Source organism: Schistocerca serialis, chromosome 4 (genome assembly GCF_023864345.2).
Source record: "Schistocerca serialis cubense isolate TAMUIC-IGC-003099 chromosome 4, iqSchSeri2.2, whole genome shotgun sequence".
Taxonomy (NCBI): domain Eukaryota; kingdom Metazoa; phylum Arthropoda; class Insecta; order Orthoptera; family Acrididae; genus Schistocerca; species Schistocerca serialis.
In genome coordinates, this window is record NC_064641.1 from 482657343 (window position 1) to 482676195 (window position 18853).

Here is an 18853-nt window from a genome sequence, read left to right on the forward strand (position 1 = left end):
CAAACTATTTATTGTCCATGTTTCACTTCCATACATGGCTACACTCCATACAAATACTTTCAGAAACGACTTCCTGACACTTAAATCTATACTCGATGTTAACAAAATTCTCTTCTTCAGAAATGCTTTCCTTGCAATTGCCAGTCTACATTGTATATCCTCTCTACTTCACCCATCATCAGTTATTTTGCTCCCCAAATAGCAAAACTCCTTTACTACTTTAAGTGTCTCATTTCGTAGTCTAATACCCTCAGCATCACCCGATTTAATTCGACTACATTCCATTATCCTCATTTTGATGATGTTCATCTTATATCCTCCTTTCAAGACACTATCCATTCCGTTCAACTGCTCTTCAAAGTCCTTTGCTGTCTCTGACAGAATTACAATGTCATCAGCGAACCTCAAACTTTTTATTTCTTCTCCATGGGTTTTAACACCTACTCCGAATTTTTCTTTTGTTTCCTTCACTACTTGCTCAATATACAGATTGAATAACATGGGGGTAAGCTACAACCCTGTCTTACTCCCTTCCCAACCACTGCTTCCCTTTCATGCCTTTCCTCATCTATCTTCTAATAAGTCGTAGGGTCAGTATTGCCTCACGAGTTCCAAATCTTCTACAGAATCCAAACAGAACTTTCCCAAGGTCGGCTTCTACCAGTATTTCCATTCGCCTGTAAAGAATTCGTGTTAATATTTTGCAGCCATGACTTATTAAACTCATAGTTTGGTAATTTTCACATCTGTCAACACCTGCTTTGTTTGGGATTGGAATTATTATATTCTTCTTGATGTCTGAAGGTGGTTCGCCTGTCTCATACATCTTGCTCACCGGATGGTGAGGGCTGGCTCTCTCAAGGCTGTCAGTAGTTCTAATGGAATGTTGTCTACTCCCAGGGTCTTGTTTTGACTCAGGTCTTTCAGTGCTCTGTCAAACTCTTCACGCAGTATCATATCTCCCATTTCATCTTCATCTACATCCTCTTCCATTTCCATAACATTGTCCTCAAGTACATCACTCTTGTATAGACCCTCTATACATTCCTTCCACCTTTCTGCTTTCCCTTCTTTGCTTAGAACTGGGTTTCTGTCTGAGCTCTTGATATTCATAAAAGTGGTTCTCTTTTCTCCAAAAGTCTCTTTAATTTTCCTGTAGGCAGTATCTATCTTACCCCTAGTGAGATAAGCCTCTATATCCTTACATTTATCCTCTAGCCATACCTGCTTAGCCATTTTGCACTTCCTGTCGATCTCATTTTTGAGACATTTGTATTCCTTTTTGCCTGCTTCATTTACTGCATTTTTATATTTTCTCCTTTCATCAATTAAATTTAATATTTCTTCCGTTACCCAAGGATTTCCACTAGCCCTCATCTTTTTACCTACTTGATCCTCTGCTGCCTTCACTACTTCATGCCTCAAAGCTACCCATTCTTCTTCTACTGTATTTCTTTCCTCCATTCCTGTCAATTGTTCCCTTATTCTCTCCCTGAAACTCTGTACAACCTCCGGTTTAGTCAGTTTATCCAGGTCCCATCTCCTTAAATTCAGTTTTAATCTACAATTCAGAACCAATAGATTGTGGTCAGAGTCCACATCTGCCCCTGGAAATGTCTTACAATTTAAAACCTGGTTCCTAAATCTCTGTCTTACCATTATATATCTATCTGATACATTCTAGTATTTCCAGGCTTCTTCCATGTATACAACCTTCTTTCATGATTCTTGAACCAAGTGTTAGCTATGACAGAGTAAGGAGTAAAGCAGATTTAAGGGAAGAGAGACGAGTAATGCGATTAAGAATTAGGACATAAATCTAATCTCTAGAGTTTAGGGAAACTAGTATCTGGTGGATGGTTGCAAATAGTCTAGTTATTATCGCAAGCACTCAGGTTCCTTGAGTTAGGGGACAGGACTCAATGGACCTGAGTACTTGCTACCATATTTACACAAATCTATTGCACACTTTTTTCACCATATGCAATATTCAAAACTGGGATGTGTATAAGATTCTATATCACATTTGAGTACAAACTTCATTACATTGTTGTTGGCTTATTACCACATAGTGTGTTTGCATTAGTAGTCACGAAATGGAAGGCAAGCAGAGAAGAACATCATATAGTGCTACTTTCAAGTGTAAAGTAATTCTTTATGCTGAAAAATATGGTAATGGTGGAATGAGAGTTCAGTGTAACTGAGAGTAATGTTTGGTTATGGAAGAAACAGAAACTGGCATTGTTTGCAACTACCACTACCAGAAAGAAATTCATTGGCCCTTGCAGAGGAAGACATCTTGATGCTGAAGAAAAAGTTTTGGAATTTGTCCATGAAAGGAAGAAGAATGGGCAACGTGTGACTAGAGACACCATAAAAAACGAAGCAAAAGATATAGCTGCAGTTCTTAATACACCAAGGCAAGAGTTTAAGGCTAACAGTGGATGGATTGATTGCTTTATGAAATGGGCAAGCTTATCTCATGACACCATACAACAGTATGCCAAAAGCTTCCACAGTATTTTGAGAAAAAACTTCTAGGATTTCAATGGTATGTTATCACACTTTGGAAAGAGCAGAATTTTTTGATGGACTACGTAGGCAAAGCTGTTTAAAATCAAGAGAAGGGACGGATGACTGAAACTTTAATGCTTGACTAACTCCAAAAGTATGGAAACTCCATCCTGGTGGGCTTTCCAAACTACTATCAACATTTTGTCTTGATGCATTTTGTAGGCATCTCCCTTATGACATAAAAAAGAAGATCCACAGCCTAGCCAGTGATCTTGTTATTATTCCTGGAGGAATGACTTCTGCATTACAACCTATGAACATTAGTATAAATAAACTTATCATAGGTTATATTAAGGAACAGTTCAAAAACTGGTTTTGTGAACCAAAAATACCATGAACTGATTCCAACAGGAAAAATTAAGTGTCCAGCAGACCACATAATTGCACAATGGGTTTTGACTGCCTGGAAAATCACTGTAGTATGATTGATCATGGTGCATTTCAAATACTCTGGATGGCAGTGAAGGTGACATGTTCTGGAATGACACCGAAGATGATGGGGAAAGAGGAATGAATCAGTTTCTGATGTAAACTCTTCAGAAGATATCAGTGATGATAATATGATTGAATAATGATGAGTTACAACTGTAATTTATGGTATGTTTGTTAGCATGTCACATAGGTAATCATGTTTCGTGTTCTTTTTTTATAATCACTGTGTCACTTAACAATGGCTCACTTAGCAATAAGTCACTAAAAATTGTTATTGTTTTGATAGTTGGTGTATATATCCATTGTTGTGTAAAATAAATTTAGCCTACCAGTGATTTAACAACTAAAATTGGGGCATGCTTTACATTCTATGGCACATTAAATTTGCATAAATACAGTATATCACATGGGCTATTTGGATTCTCCCACCCGATACTCATTTCTCTGAACTGCAGAGATAGTAGATTTCCCTCCAACATCTCCTTGCATCCTGAGAGTCTCCTTGATTTAATCTCCCTTTCTTTTATCATCTCTAACCTAATCTCCCTGATACCTTCCTCTTCATGTATGTCTACCGTTACCATCACTACAGTTTGGACCCTCTCATCCTTCTGCCTGAATGACCTGTTCTTCCTTTTTAACCTTCCTCCCTGAGGAATGAACTTATAGTTTCCAAAGCTAGAATACTGTCAGAATTTTTACTTTTCTATTGTCTATAGACAGTAGTACATATTTCGCCTCTTGAAGGTAGGTACTGGCTGGCAAGTCTGTCTCATAATTTATGAGTTTTCTTGACTGAAATTTCCTTTGATACAACTCAGAACTCTTTCATCTCCATTGAATAATTTCTTAATGTGTAATACTACAATGTGTGTGTGTGTGTGTGTGTGTGTGTGTGTGTGTATGAGGACTGATAGAGTTAAGTATAAATCACTGTTGTTGTTATGGTCTTCAGTGCAGAGACTGGTTTGATGCAGCTCTCCTTGCTACCCTATCCTGTGCAAAGTTCTTCATCGCTGAGGAGTAACTACTGCAACATACATCCTTCTGAATCTGCTTACTGTATTCATCCCTTGGTCTCCCTCTATGATTTTTACCCTCCGTGCTTCCCTCCAATACTAAATTGGTGATCCCTTGATGCCTCAGAACATGTCCTACCAACTAATCCCTTCTTCTAGTCAAATTGTGCCACAAATTCCTCTTCTTCCCAGTTCTGTTCAGTACCTCCTCATTAGTTATGTGATATACTCATCTAATCTTCAGCATTCTTCTGTAGCACCACATTTCAAAAGCTTCTATTCTCTTCTTGTCCAAACCATTTGTCGTAAATGTTTCACTTCCATACATGGCTATACTCCATACAAATACTTTCAGAAAGGACTTCCTGACACTTAAATCTATACTCGATGTTAACAAATTTCTCTTTTTCAGAAACACTTTCTAAGTGTCTCATTTCCTAATCTAATTCCCTCAGCACTACCTGATTTAATGCGACTACATTCCATTATCCTCACTTTGTTTCTGTTGATGTTCATCTTATATCCTCTTTTCAAGACACTGTCCATTCTGATCGAATGCTCTTCCAGGTCCTTTGCTGTCTCTGACAGAATTACAATGTCATTGGCAAACCTCAAAGTTTTTATTTCTTCTCCATGGCTTTTAATTCCTACTCCAAATTGTTCTTTTGTGTCCTTCACTGCTTGCTCAATATACAGACTGAATAACATTGGGGAAAGGCTACAACCCTGTCTCACTCCTTTTCCAACAATTGCTTCCCTTTCATGCTTCCTGACTCTTATAACTGCCATCTGGTTTCTGTACAAATTGTAAATAGCCTTTTGCTCCCTGTATTTGATGCCTGCAACCTTCAGAATTTGAAACAGAGTGTTCCAGTCAACATTGTCAAAAGCTTTCTCTAAGTCTACAAATTCTAGAAAAGTAGGTTTGTCTTTCCTTAATCTATCTTCTAAGATAAGTCATAGGGTCAGTATTGCCTCGCATGTTCCAACATTTCTACAGAATCCAAACTGATCTTCCCCGAGGTCAGCTTCTACCAGTTTTTCCATTCGTCTGTACAGAATTTGTGTCAGTATTTTGCAGCCATAACTTATTAATCTGATAGTTCGGTAATTTTCACATCTGTTAACACCTGCTTTCTTTGGGATTAGAGTTAATATATTCTTCACAATGTCAGAGGTTATTTCGACTGTCTCATACATTTTGCTCACCAGTTGGTAGAGACTTGTCATGGTTGGTTCTCCCAAGGCTATCAGTAGTTCTAATGGAATGTTGTCTACTCCCAGGGCCTTGTTTTGACTTGGATCTTTCAGTGGTCTGTCAAATTCTTCACGCAGTATCATATCTCCCATTTCATCTTCATCTATGTCCTCTTCCATTTTGATAATATTACCCACAAGTACATCACTCTTGTATAGGCCCTCTGTATACTCCTTCCATCTTCCTGCTTTCCCCTCTTTGTCTAGGATTCATTCTCCATTTCATCTCTTGATATTCATTCAGTTAGTTCCCTTTTCTCTAAAGGTCTCTTTAATTTTCCTGTAGGCTGTATCTATCTTACCCCTAGTGATATATGTCTCTACATCCTTACATTTGTCCCCTAGTCATCCCTGCTTAGCCATTTTGCACTTCCTGTCAATCTCATTTTTGAGACATTTGTATTCCTTTCCGCCTGCTTCATGTACTGCATTTTTATGTTTTCTCCTTTCATCAATTAACTTCAGTATCTCTTCTGTTACCCAAGGATGTCTACTAGCCCTTGTGTTTTTACCTACTTGATCCTTTGCTGCCTTCACTTTTTCATCTCTCAAAGCTAACCATTCTTCTTCTATTGTATTTCTTTCCTCCGTTATTGTCAATCATTCCCTAACACTCTTTCTGAAATTCTCTACAACCTCTGGGTCTTTCAGTTTATACATGTCCCATCACCTTAAAATGCCACCTTTTTGCAGTTTCTTCAGTTTTAATCTGCAGTTCATAACCAGTAAATTGTGGTCAGAGTCCACATCTGCCCCTGGATATGTCTTACAATTTAAAACCTGGTTCCTAAATATCTGTCTAACCATTATATAATCTATCCCAAATCTTCCAGTGTCTCCAGGCCTCTTCCACATATACAACCTTCTGTCATGATTCTTAAACCAAGTCTTAGCTATTATTAAGTTATGCTCTGTGTAAAATTCTACCAGGTGGCTTCCTCTTTCATTCCTCACCCCTATTCCATATTCACCTACTACTTTTCCTTCTCTTCCTTTCCCTACTATCAAATTCCAATCCCCCATGAGTATTTAATTTTCATCTCCCATCACTATCGGAATAATTTCTTTTATCAAATCATAGATTTCTTCAATCTCTTCATCATCTGCGGAGCTAGTTAGCATATAAATTTGTACTACTGTGGTAGGCATGAGCATCGTATTTATCTTAGCTACAATAATGCATTCACTATGCTGTTTGTAGTTGCTTACTCATGCTCCTATTTTTTATTCATTATTAAACCTACTCCTGAGTTACCCCAATTCGATTTTGTATTGATAACCCTGTATTCACCTGACCAGAAGTCTTGTTTCTCCTGCCACCGAACTTCACTAATTCCCACTATATCTAACTTTAACCAATCCATTTCTCTTTTTAAATTTTCTAACCTACCTGCCCGATTAAGGGATCTGACATTCCACGCTCTGATCTGTAGAATGCCAGTTTTCTTCTCCTAATAATGACGTCCTGCTGAGTAGTCCCTACCCAGAGATCCAAATGGGGGACTATTTTACCTCTGGAATATTTTACCCAAGAGGATGCTATCATCATTTAACCATACAGTAAAGCTGAATGCCCTCAAGAAAAATTATGGCTGTAGTTTCCCCTTGCTCTCAGCTGTTCGCAGTACCAGCACGGCAAGGCTGTTTTGGTTAATGTTACAAGGCCCGATCGGTCAATCACCAGACTGATGCCTCTGCAACTACTGAAAAGGCTGTTGCCCCTCTTCAGGAACCACATGTTTGTCTGGTCTCTCAACAGATACCCCACCGTTGTGGTTGCACCTATGGTACAGCTATCTGTATCGCTGAGGTACGCAAGCCTCCCCACCAACTTCAAGATTAAAAAGGGGGGGGGAGATGGTATAATCACTATATGTCAATCTATATAACTATATATAAATCACTATTATCAAAAAATTAACATAAATCATCATCATGCAGATGGTCAGCATGTTGTCCTGCATTTCACTAACAAAGTTTATAACATATTAGGATTGTAAATTAAATCACACATTCAAAACCACACTGAGTGATGAGAATTATAATCTATGGGACAGGCAACCAACTAAGAGCTGTTTTTATAGACTATGTATATTTCCTAAGGGAACATAGTGATTATTTAGTTACTCACTTCTAGTGAATGTGTACATTACCTACACCAGTAATTACAGGATTTCTGCCAGTGTTTATTTTGATAAGGTTTTATCTTGTAACCAATTTTACATTGTGATTACTTTAATCTTATGTATGGTATTTAAGGCTTACAAGTTAGGCAGTTAACTGCAGACTTCAGTTCCACCAATCAGAGTGAAGATATTTTCACCTATCATATAGTATCATATCACTTGATTTGTCCTATATGTCCCTCGTACACATGTGGCAGCATGAGCTATGTAATATGTTCCAAAATGCCGTGCATAAGAACGAGATTATTCCAGGGCTCATTCCTCAGGTCCTATCAGTGATAGAAAGGTATAGTCAAGTGTTTTGGACAGCTCTTGGGCTAGGGACCATTTGTATATGCAACATGAGGATTAACTTAGTGTTACTATCCTACAGTACAGAATCAAAGTGTGAATATTACACAATTTCTCCTGCTTAGGCAAATGAAGCAAACTGTTTGGTTCTTATTGTATTTGATGTGGTCTACTGTGGGCCTTAAGGGGCTTATGGGGACAACATTAGTTCATGACTGATTTTATTTATTTATTTATTTACACGTCAAGTTCTGTAGGACCAAATTGAGGAGCAAATCTCCAAGGTCATGGAACGTGTCAGTACATGAACTTACAACATAAAAGTAATAACAGATAAAAATAAATGTTCATGAACCTGAAAGAAAATCAGTCCATAAGTTTAAGCAAACGCTCTCAGCAATACAATGAGAATCAGCTTAATTTTTCAAGGAACTCCTCGACAGAATAGAAGGAGTGACCCATGAGGAAACTCTTCAGTTTCGATTTGAAAGCGCATGGATTACTGCTAAGATTTTTGAATTCGAGTGGCAGCTTATTGAAAATGGATGCAGCAGTATACTGCACACCTTTTTGCACAAGAGTTAATGGAGGTTTGATTTCTGCCGAGTATTAACCGAGTGAAAGCTGATTATTGTTGGAAATAAACTAATATTGGTAACAAGAAATGACAATAAGGAATATACATATTGAGAGGCCAATGTCAAAATACCTAGACTCGTGAACAGAGGTCGACAAGATGTTCGTGAACTCACACCACTTATTGCCCGAACTGCCCATTTCTGAGCCAAAAATATCCTTCTAGAATGGGAAGAGTTACCCCAAAACATAATACCATACGACACAAGTGAATGAAAATAAGCAAAGTAGACTAATTTACGTGTCGAACGATCACTCACTTTCGATACCGTTCGAATAGTGAAAATGGCAGTATTAAGTCTTTGAACAAGATCCTGAACATGGGCTTTCCACGACAGCTTACTATCTATCTGAACACCTAGAAATTTGAACTGTTCAGTTTCACTAATCATATGCCTGTTCAGTGAGATTAAAACGTCAGGTTTTGTTGAATTGTGTGTTAGAAACTGTAAAAACTGAGTACTACACAATTCCTTACACAATTCCAAAAACTAAAGTTTTTTAACTATTTTTTAATTCCAAAACTGAGCCACAGATTCCAAGAGAGATGTTCAAAGCAAATGGCTGAAATTCTTATGATATATTCCTAAGATCCCAATCTTGAACAACCTTGAAAATTTTCTCAATATCTTTAACCATCTCCAAGTTACAGATGTTCAAAGTTACCCTACTTGTACACATAAGATACACAGATAAAATAAACAAATAAAATCTGGCATGAGGAGAAAACATACTTTATAAAGTGATATAGCACAAATGAATTTGCTGTAAAGTATCTCCATTATCATCAGAAGGGCCCTGGGAATCCCATGTTGTAATAGTTGTAATACTGACGCACATGCAAAATATCAAGTCCACTTAAAATCCTGCCTGAAGTAAAATTAGTTTTACATTACGCCAATTTCACATATGTAAAACACCAAGATTTTACTGATCCATAAACTTCTTTTCATATGAGTGACATGCCCTGCTGCGGAAGGGAAAAGAAGGGATCCAGTGGAAAAATGTTCCTATCCAAGAACAAAGAAGGTGAATATACTTCTGTTTAAAAGAATGTGTCTGAAAAGTGGACTACCAGCTGCCTCATTCTACCTCCCTCAGCACCTTCAAAAATGTTTGCAAAAATTTTGGCATGTGGACATATTGACACCTTTTTACACTGAGAGAGAAGTAAAGAGTGACAATGGGAAAGAGACAAAAATAATAATAAGTACTAGACAATATTAGACAGTAGTTGTACAAAAAAAGAGCGAAGAAGACTATGGCAATGTAAGAGGAAGAGAGGAACACAACTGCACTGGAATATAGTTGACACTGACAGAACAGTCCTAGGAAAAGGGTGAAGGAGCCAGCACCAGTAGGACAGGAATAAAGAGAAGGAAGAAGTGGAAGTGGGTGAGAACCAGTGATAATGAGAGACAGAGACTATGACAATGACAATGAGGAAGAGAGAGAGAGATAGTGACAGTGAGAGGGGACAGCAACAGTGGAAAGGAATGAAAGAGATAGAAGGAGTGTGAGACAGCAAGAAGAAGACAGTGACAGTGAGAGGACACAGTAGTAGTAGGACACAGTGAAGGAGTCTGTGGCTGTGAGACAGGGGACAGTGACAGTTGGAGAGACACAACGAGATAATGACAATGTGTTGGGATGAATAAGTGAATGAGAATGGGACAGTGGGACTGGATGGGTATGAGCGACTTACAGTGATGGACTAGTGGGTATGAGGAAGTTACAGTTAAGGGACTTTGTGGGAGTGATGGGTGAGATGCAGGTTAAAAAGAGCATGAATGTTTCGCATGCCAAAATTCTTGGGTGCATTTTTAAAGGTGCTAAGGAAGGTAGAATGGGGCAGCTAGTACCCCACTTTTCAGTCAGTCTTTCAAACAGGAATGTAGTTGCCTTTTTAGTGCTTGGGTAGGAGCGTTTTTCTGCTGGTTGTACCTATGCACATGAAAAGAAGAAGAGGACCAATTAAGTACCGTACTACACAATACTATATATTGTGAGTGCCTCTCCTAACCTGTTCAGTTGTACTTATATCCAAGTGCTGGATGCATCCTTTTAATGAGTTACTATGTAAGATGTTCGAGTGCATGGAGCAAGAGATAAATTGGTTTGAGATTGTAATTTAATTTTTGAGATTTTTCTGTTCCATTTCTTCTTTCTTTTCAAACAGATCACCTAATTATGACTTTCTAAAAAGTCAATGAATACAATGGTACTTTGTGGTCTGTGGCACTAAAATAAGAATAAAAGAACTTTGTTAACAACTACTTCTTAAAATAACAATAAAAGAACTTTGTTAACAGCTACTTCTTAACTGTAAGACTGCTACAAGCAAGACTTTATTGTTGCACGTCAGGCACTGCATTGTCATGCCTCCCATCATGAATTGGTTGTTGAATGTATCAAATGCCTTTTTAGTTCCTCAACTTCGTTTTTGTCCTAGGGTGTCAGCAAGCAGCTGGATCTTGTACGATTAGGAGTATTTATTTACAATAATTATACTATTCATTGCAGTATATAAAAATACTTAAGTCCCACAACAATGACTGAAGGTGCAGAATCAACAGCAATCACAGTATGGACATTGCTACACCATCTATTGGATTTACAGCAAACAACAAAGTAAGGTGAAGTACTGTTGAAAGTGCTATCATCAAACTGACAATGAAATCATGTACTATAGGTTGAATTATGAGCTGTTGGATTTACATCAAACTATAAACTTGTGTGTGGTCTGCCAGAAGTGCTGACACTAATCTGACAACAAAAGCATTTATTAGACATAATCCAAATTTTTAGAATGAAATACAGAAGATATTTGAAATAACTGTTACACAGTGAGACATGGAGACAGAAGAGCTGGCCAATACTTACTTCCAAAAACAAATATTTCAAGTAATGTAAGACAAACACTTAGAAATTAGAAACAAAGCTTCCAAGCTTTTGAAACCTTTATGTTCATTTACCGTGGAGGAGAAATGGATTTGTTGGGGAAAGCTGGAAAGGAGGGGAAGGTCACTCACAACCCAGGTTGAGATTGATCCACTTGTTGTGAAGATGAGAGCACATAAAGGTGAAGGGAAAGGTGTCAGAGTAGGAGGCAGCATATATTTCCGTAATGATTCAAACAATATTGAAATGCTAATAGAAAAATCAGAATTACTTAACATGCTATGTTTTACTTACAGAGTATGTAAATGAATATTATTCTTCAGAGACTCAACTGTTTGAAGCTGTCCAATAAAATTTAAAGTCAAATCCAGTTTCTGCAATGATTCACATGCCTCAAGATTTTCTATTAGCTCTATGTTATTCAGTGCCAAATTCAAGTATTCAAGCTTTTTCAGTTTTGAAAGATTTTCTGTGCAAAAATGAGAAAATGTTGACATAAATAAGTAAATATGACAACTTTGCAGTAATTATTTTACATTATGTGATAAAGACACATGAAGTGTTTCTACAAGATATTCAATGTATTTTGACGCACAAAAAATTTCATTCTGGGTGTCATTGTGTCATTTGACTACAATTCAGCAATGTGTGTGTGTGTGTGTGAGTGTGTGTGTGTGTGTGTGTGTGTGAGAGAGAGAGAGAGAGAGAGAGAGAGAGAGAGAGAGAGAGAGAGAGAGAGAGAGAGAGAGAAAGAGAGAGGGGGGGGGGGAGAGAGAGAGAGAGAGAGAGAGAGAAGGGAGGGGGGGGGGGGGGAGCAGAGCTTGTAAGTGTGTACAAGCCTGAGTCTGAGTGAGTAAAGTACTGATCCCAATATGTTGATTTGTATATGCATCCACATTTTAATGGTTCTGTGAATCACCTCAAAACAACTATTTCAGCACAATTGTCTTTATAACTGAAACACTGTGACATCACTTGAGCTGTAAACTGTGTTAACTGCTGAAATGAGATGAGATTATTTCTTTTTTATTTGAAAAGCATAATTTGACTAAATAGAGGCCAGTTTTATTCCTATTGCTATGTAATGAGGTCATTAATGTTTCATGAAAGAGACTGTATGATGCATTTCTATGAAATACTAAATAAATAATATGGCTAATGAAAACAATTCAACAAATAAAAGGAACATTTTTGAAGTATCAACAAACTTTTTACAAGAATCACCTTTTGTTTTTGTTGTTGTTGTTATTGTGGTCTTCAGTTCTAAGACTGGTTTGATGCAGCTCTCCAAGCTACTCTATCCTCTGCAAGCCTCTTCACCTCCGAGCAATTATTGCAATCTACATCCTTCTGAATCTGTTTACTGTATTCATCTCTTGGTCTCCCTCTATAATTTTTACCTTGCACACTTCCATCCAGTACTAAACTGGTGATACCTTGATGTCTCAGAATGTGTCCTACCAACCAATCCCTTCTTCTAAACAGGCTGTACCACAAATTTCTCTTCTCCCCATTTCTATATAGTACCTCCTCAGTAGTTACATGATCAACCCACCTAATCTTCAGCATTCTTCTATAGCACTACATTTCAAAAGCTTCTGTTTTCTTCTTGTCTAAAATGTTTATTGTCCACGTTTCACTTCCATACTTAGCTAAACTCCACATAAATACTTTCAGAAAGGACTTCCTGACCCTTAAATCTATACACAATGTCAATAAATTTCTCTTCTGCAGAAACACTTTTCTTGCCATTGCCAGTCTACATTTTATATCCTCTCATCAGTTATTTTTCTTCCCAAATCGCAAAACTCATCTAGTACTTTAAGTGTCTCATTTCCTAATCTAATTCCCTCAACATCACCTGATTTAATTCGACTAAATTCCATTATCATCATTTTGCTTTTGTTGATGTTCATCTTCTATCTTCCTTTCAAGACACTGTCCATTCCATTCAACTCCTCTTACAAGTCCTTTGCTGTCTTTGACAGAATTATAATGTCATAGACAAGCCTCAAAGTTTTTATTTCTTCTTCCTACTCCATTTTTTTTCCTTTACTGCTTGCTCAGTTTACAATTTAATAACATCGGGGATAGGCTACAACCCTGTTTCACTCCCTTCTCCACCACTGCTTTCCTTTTGTGCCTCTCAACTCTTGTAACTGCAATCTGGTTCCTGCACAAATTTTAAATAGCCTTTCTCTCCCTGTATTTTATCCCTGCCACCCTTAAAATTTGAAAGTGAGTATTCTACTCAACATTAACAAAAGGTTTCTCTTAAGTCTACAAAAGCTATAAACCTAGGTCTGCCTTTCCATAACCTATCTTCTCTGAGATGTTGTACAATCAATGCTGCCTTGAATGTTCCTACATTTCTCCGGAATCCAGACTGATCTCTCCCAAGGTTGGCTTCTACCAGTTTTTCCATTCTTCTGTAAAGGATTCATGTTAGTATTTTGCAACTGTGACTTATTAAACTAATAGTTTGGTAATTTTCACACTGGTTAGCTCCCAGTTTCTTTGGAAATTGAATTATTATATTTTTCTTGAAGTCTGAGGGTATTTCGCCTGTCTCATATCACACTCACCAGATGGAAGAGTTTTGCCGTGCCTGGCTCTCCCAAGGCTCCCAAGCTCTAAAGGAATGTTGTCTAATCCCAAGGCCTTGTTTCGACTTAAGTCTTCCAGTGCTTTGCCAAGTTCTTCACGCAGTATCACATTTCCCTTTTCATCTTCATCTACATCCTTTTCCATTTCCATAATATTGCCCTAAAGTACATCTGTCTTGTATAGACACTTTATAGACTACTTCCAGCTTTCTGCTTTCCCCTCTTTGTTTAGGACTCGTTTTCCATTTGTGTTTGTGATATTCATACAGGTGGTTCTCTTTTCTCCAAAGGTCTCTTCAATTTTCCTGCAGACAGCATTTATCTTACTCTTAGTGATATATCTTCTGCATTCTTACATTTGTCCTCTAGCCATTCCCACTTTGCCATTTTGCACTTCTGTTGATTTCATTTTATAAATGTTTGTATTCCTTTCGTCCGTTTCAGTAATTGCATTTTTATATTTTCCCCTTTCATCAATTAAATTGAATATCTCTTGTGTTACCAAACGATTTCTACTAGCCCTTGTCTTTTTACCCAATTGATCCTCCCCTGCCTATTTCATCTCTCAATGCTACCAATTCTTGTTCTACTGCATTCCTGTCCTCTGTTCTTGTCAATCATTCCCACATGCTCTCTCTGAAACTCTCTACAACCTCTTGTTCTTTTAGTTTATTCAGGTCCCATCTCCCCAAATTCCTGCCTTTTTGCAGTTTCTTCAGTTTTAATCTACACTTCATAACCAATAAATTGTGATCAGAGTCCACATCTGCCCCTGGAAAGGTCTTACAACTTAAAACCTGGTTCTGAAACCTCTGCCTTACTATTATAGAATCAATCTGAAACCTTGAGGTGTCTCCAGGTCTCCTCCACATAGACAACCTTCTTTTACGATTCTTAAACTTAGAGTTGGCTATCATTAAACTATGCTCTGTGCAAAATTCTACTATACAGCTTCCTCTTTCATTCCTTTCCCCCAGTCCATATTCACCTACTACTTTTCCATTATGAAATTCCAGTACCCATGACTATTAAATTTTCATCTTCATTTAAGATAACTGATGAGATAAAATAATTTATTCAATTTCTTTTATTTCATCTTACATTTCCTCAATCTCCTCTTCATTTGTGGAGTTAGTTGACACATAAACTTGTACTACTGTGGTGGGTTGGGCTTCATGTCTATCTTGGCTACAATAATGCAGTCACTATGCCGTTCATAGTAGTTTATCTCCATTTCTATTTTTTTATTCATTATAAAACCTACTCCTGCATTACCCGTATTTGATTTTGTATTTATAACCTTGTATTCACCTGACCAGAAGTCTTGTTTCTCCTGCCACCAAACTTCACTAATTCCCACTATATCTAACATTAACCTATCCATTTCTCTTTTTAAATTTTCTAACCCACCTGCTCAATTAAGGGATCTGACATTCCATGCTCCGATCTGTATAATGCCAGTTTTCTTTCTCCTAATAATGACTTCCTCCTGAGTAGACTCCGCCCAGAGATCTGAATGGGGGACTATCTTACCTCCAGAATATTTTACTCAACAGGATGCCATCATCATTTAACTATGCAATAGAGCTGCATGCTCTTGGGAAGAATTACAGTTGTAGTTTCCCCTTGCTTTCTGCTGTTCACAGTACCAGCACAGCAAAGCCATTTTAGTTAATGTTACAAGACCAGATCAGTCAATCATCCAGACTGTTGCCCCTGCAATTACTGAAAAGGCTGCTGCCGCTCTTCAGGAACCACATATTTGTCTGGCCTCTCTACACAAACCCCTCTGTTTTGGTTGCACCTACGGTATGGCTATCTGTATCAATGAGGCACGCAAGCCTCCCCACCAATGGTAAAGTCCATGATTTTTGGGGGGAAGCACCATTCATCTTTGCTGAACAACACAGTGAGCACTTGTTCTTTGAGAAGATGATGTAACCTAGCAGCCTTCTAAACCAATTAACTGTAGTTAATGTGAAAAAATAGGCCATTGAATCACTGTCACCATACATAAAAAATAAATTATTGGTCACATGATGATTCTCAGATGCAAATTTGGTTCTACTGAGAACTGAAGGAGAGCCCTTAATTATATCTTAATGAAGATTAAAGGATATAACAAGGTTAGTCTGTCATGTTGAAAGATGGCTTTACGGGGAACAAATAGGTCTGTGCTGCTTACCAACACTGAAGTCAGGATGGTGAGTAAATGTCTGTAATTCTTCTGTCTGGAATGCTTTTAAAGCCAGGAGATGACTAAGACTGCAAATTTATGATACTGAAAGAAGTTTGACAGCTTTACTTGCGTGTAATCATCATGCAAACTGGTCATGTTGGTTGCAGGATCTTAAGACTTTGAAACACTCAAACGTGGGGTTATACTACTGCCTGCAAGCTCTGCCAAGGTTTAGCACAGCTCCTGTGTTTCCACACAGTTCAGGCCTCAGCAAGCAAGTGTATTATGAGAAGTATTGCTGGAGATTCTATTGCTAAAACTGAACTCCTAGGTCATTGGTATTCTGATAGAAAACTGAGAGTAGTGAACTGAGAGAACTCAAGCAAAGCCTTCAGAACATGGAGGCATGTCCTGGTCATTCTGAAACCACACCTTCTTACATAAAGAGTTGAAAAAATAACTGATAATGTCAATCTTATAAACCTAACTGTTCCTGTTATTTTCTATTTAGTGTCAATACACTGCAGAACTTATACTTTCAAAAGTACTTCATATATGTTCTACTATGCTATCAATCATTCTGTACATCCATTTCTATGCTCATTCTTCTTTCAGTTAATTCAGAAGCATTATCCCTAATGTAAGTCATCTATTCAGCTCTTACTTTTTGTCCTGATCTCTTCCAAAATGATATGTGTGTAGGTAGGGAGGACAGAAAGAAACCAAATTTTAAGAGAGGCTAGGACTGAGACAAACCTTCAGTTTGAGAAAGAAACCAAAAAACATAATTCTAGCTTATTACATCTGCATAAACAGCTATTGGTTAAGAATTTACAACATTCAGAAGATATTTCAACTCTACCCAGTTTTAAATCAATCAATGTGAAATGCCGGCTATCTTTATTGCATCAAAATATTCAAGGTCAGAGAAATAAAATTAATGAAGTAATTATCTGCATCGATGAATTAGAGTCTTCAAACCCAGCTGACATAATCTGCCTCTCTGAACATCATGTGACCACTGGCATAGAACTTTTTAAATGTTACAGGGTTTAAGTTAGCATCTCACTCTTGCAGAGCAGAAATGGAGAAAGGAGGAGTTGTCACATTCATCAGGAACTGTCATAAATTTAAGAGAATAGACATTCATAAATTCTGCCTAGAACAGCATACGGAAGCATGTGCAACAGAAGTAAAATTTCACAAAAAATCCTTCATAATGTTAAGTGTATATCGAGCACCTGCAGGTAACTTTAATCTGTTCATAAACCACCTTGAAGCTGTACTGGCCCATTTAACAACAAAAAACAAAGAAATAGTGGTTGCTAGAGATTTCAGTGTAGATTTCCTTAAAGACACTCCCAATAAGAACTTATTGGAGTTAGTAAAACTATCATTCAACTTAATTCCAACTGTAACGTTCCCCACTAGGGTAGCCAATTGCTCACAAACAGCCATTGATAATATCTTTATAGAAAAGTTCAACGAACAAAATTATATTACAAAACCAATAGTCAATGGCCTCTCAGACCATGACATGCAGTTCCTTCTGTTAAATGTTAATACTGAACAGGATATAAAATCTGTTAAATCTGAGCTAAAGAGGGTAATCAATAAGCCAAAATTTGATTATTTTAGGACACTCCTCAGAGACATTCACTGGACTGATGTTTACAGTGCTCATGGCATGAATGAAAAATATAACACTTTTGCTAATAAAGTGCTTACCTTATTTGAACACTGTTTTCCCCCAAAACTAACCAAGGTTAGAGCAAAGTCTACAAAGAAGCCATGGATTACTCAAGGAATAGGGGTATCTTGTAAAACAAAAAGAAAACTGTATCTGTCAGTCCGAAACAGTTCTGATGTTGATGCTATAGCACATTACAAGAAATACTGCAAAATATTAAAGACTGTAATATGGACATCAAAGCAAATATATTACAAGGAAAAGATAGTCATAACAGATAACAAAATAAAGACAATATGGGATTTAGTGAAGGAGGAGACCGGTAGAACCAGACATGAAGAGGGACAAATAGCATTAAGAGTAAATGATACATTGGTGACAGATGTGTATAGTATTACAGAACTTTTTAACAAACATTTTATAACTGTTAATGAAAAGATGGGGTTGTCAGGTTCTGTAGATGCTGCTATGGAATACCTCAGACCAGACAATTCAAGTAACTTCCATAATATGAATTTGACCCTCACTACCCCAGCAGAAATCATGCCCATCATAAAATCTTTAAAATCAAAAACATCTAGTGGGGATGATGAAATATCAACAAAGTTAATTAAAAAATGTGATTCTGAGTTAAGTAACATATTAAGCTATCTGTGTAACCAGTCGTTTATCATTGGAATATTTCCTGAATGGTTGAAATATGCTGAAGTTAAGCCACTGTTTAAGAAAGGAGATAAAGAAATAGCATCAAATTTCTGCCCAGTTTCACTTTTGCCAGCATTCTCAAAAATTTTAGAAAAAGTAATGTACAATCGGCTTTATAACCATCTTATCTCCAATAACATTCTGTCAAAGTCGCAGTTCGGATTTCTAAAGGGTTCTGATATTGAGAAGGCTATCTACACTTACAGTGAAAATCTGCCTAATTCATTAGACAAAAAATTGCAGGCAACTGGTATATTTTGTGATCTGTCAAAGGCATTTGACTGTGTAAATCACAATATCCTTTTAAGTAAATTAGAATATTATGGTTTAACAGGAAATGCTGCAAAATGGTTCAAATCTTATATCTCTGGCAGGAA

General features: G+C 37.3%; 1 protein-coding gene across 2 annotated transcripts in view; it reads right to left on the bottom strand.

Moving 5' to 3' along the window:
* Window positions 1–18853, bottom strand: part of LOC126475174 (dynein axonemal assembly factor 11) — a 228481-nt gene that overhangs the window by 134711 nt on the left and 74917 nt on the right. For both annotated transcript variants that reach the window (XM_050102805.1, XM_050102806.1), the window contains one exon: window positions 11591–11765. In XM_050102805.1, coding sequence (XP_049958762.1) covers window positions 11591–11765 — 175 coding nt within the window. The remainder of the gene's footprint in view (window positions 1–11590; window positions 11766–18853) is intronic.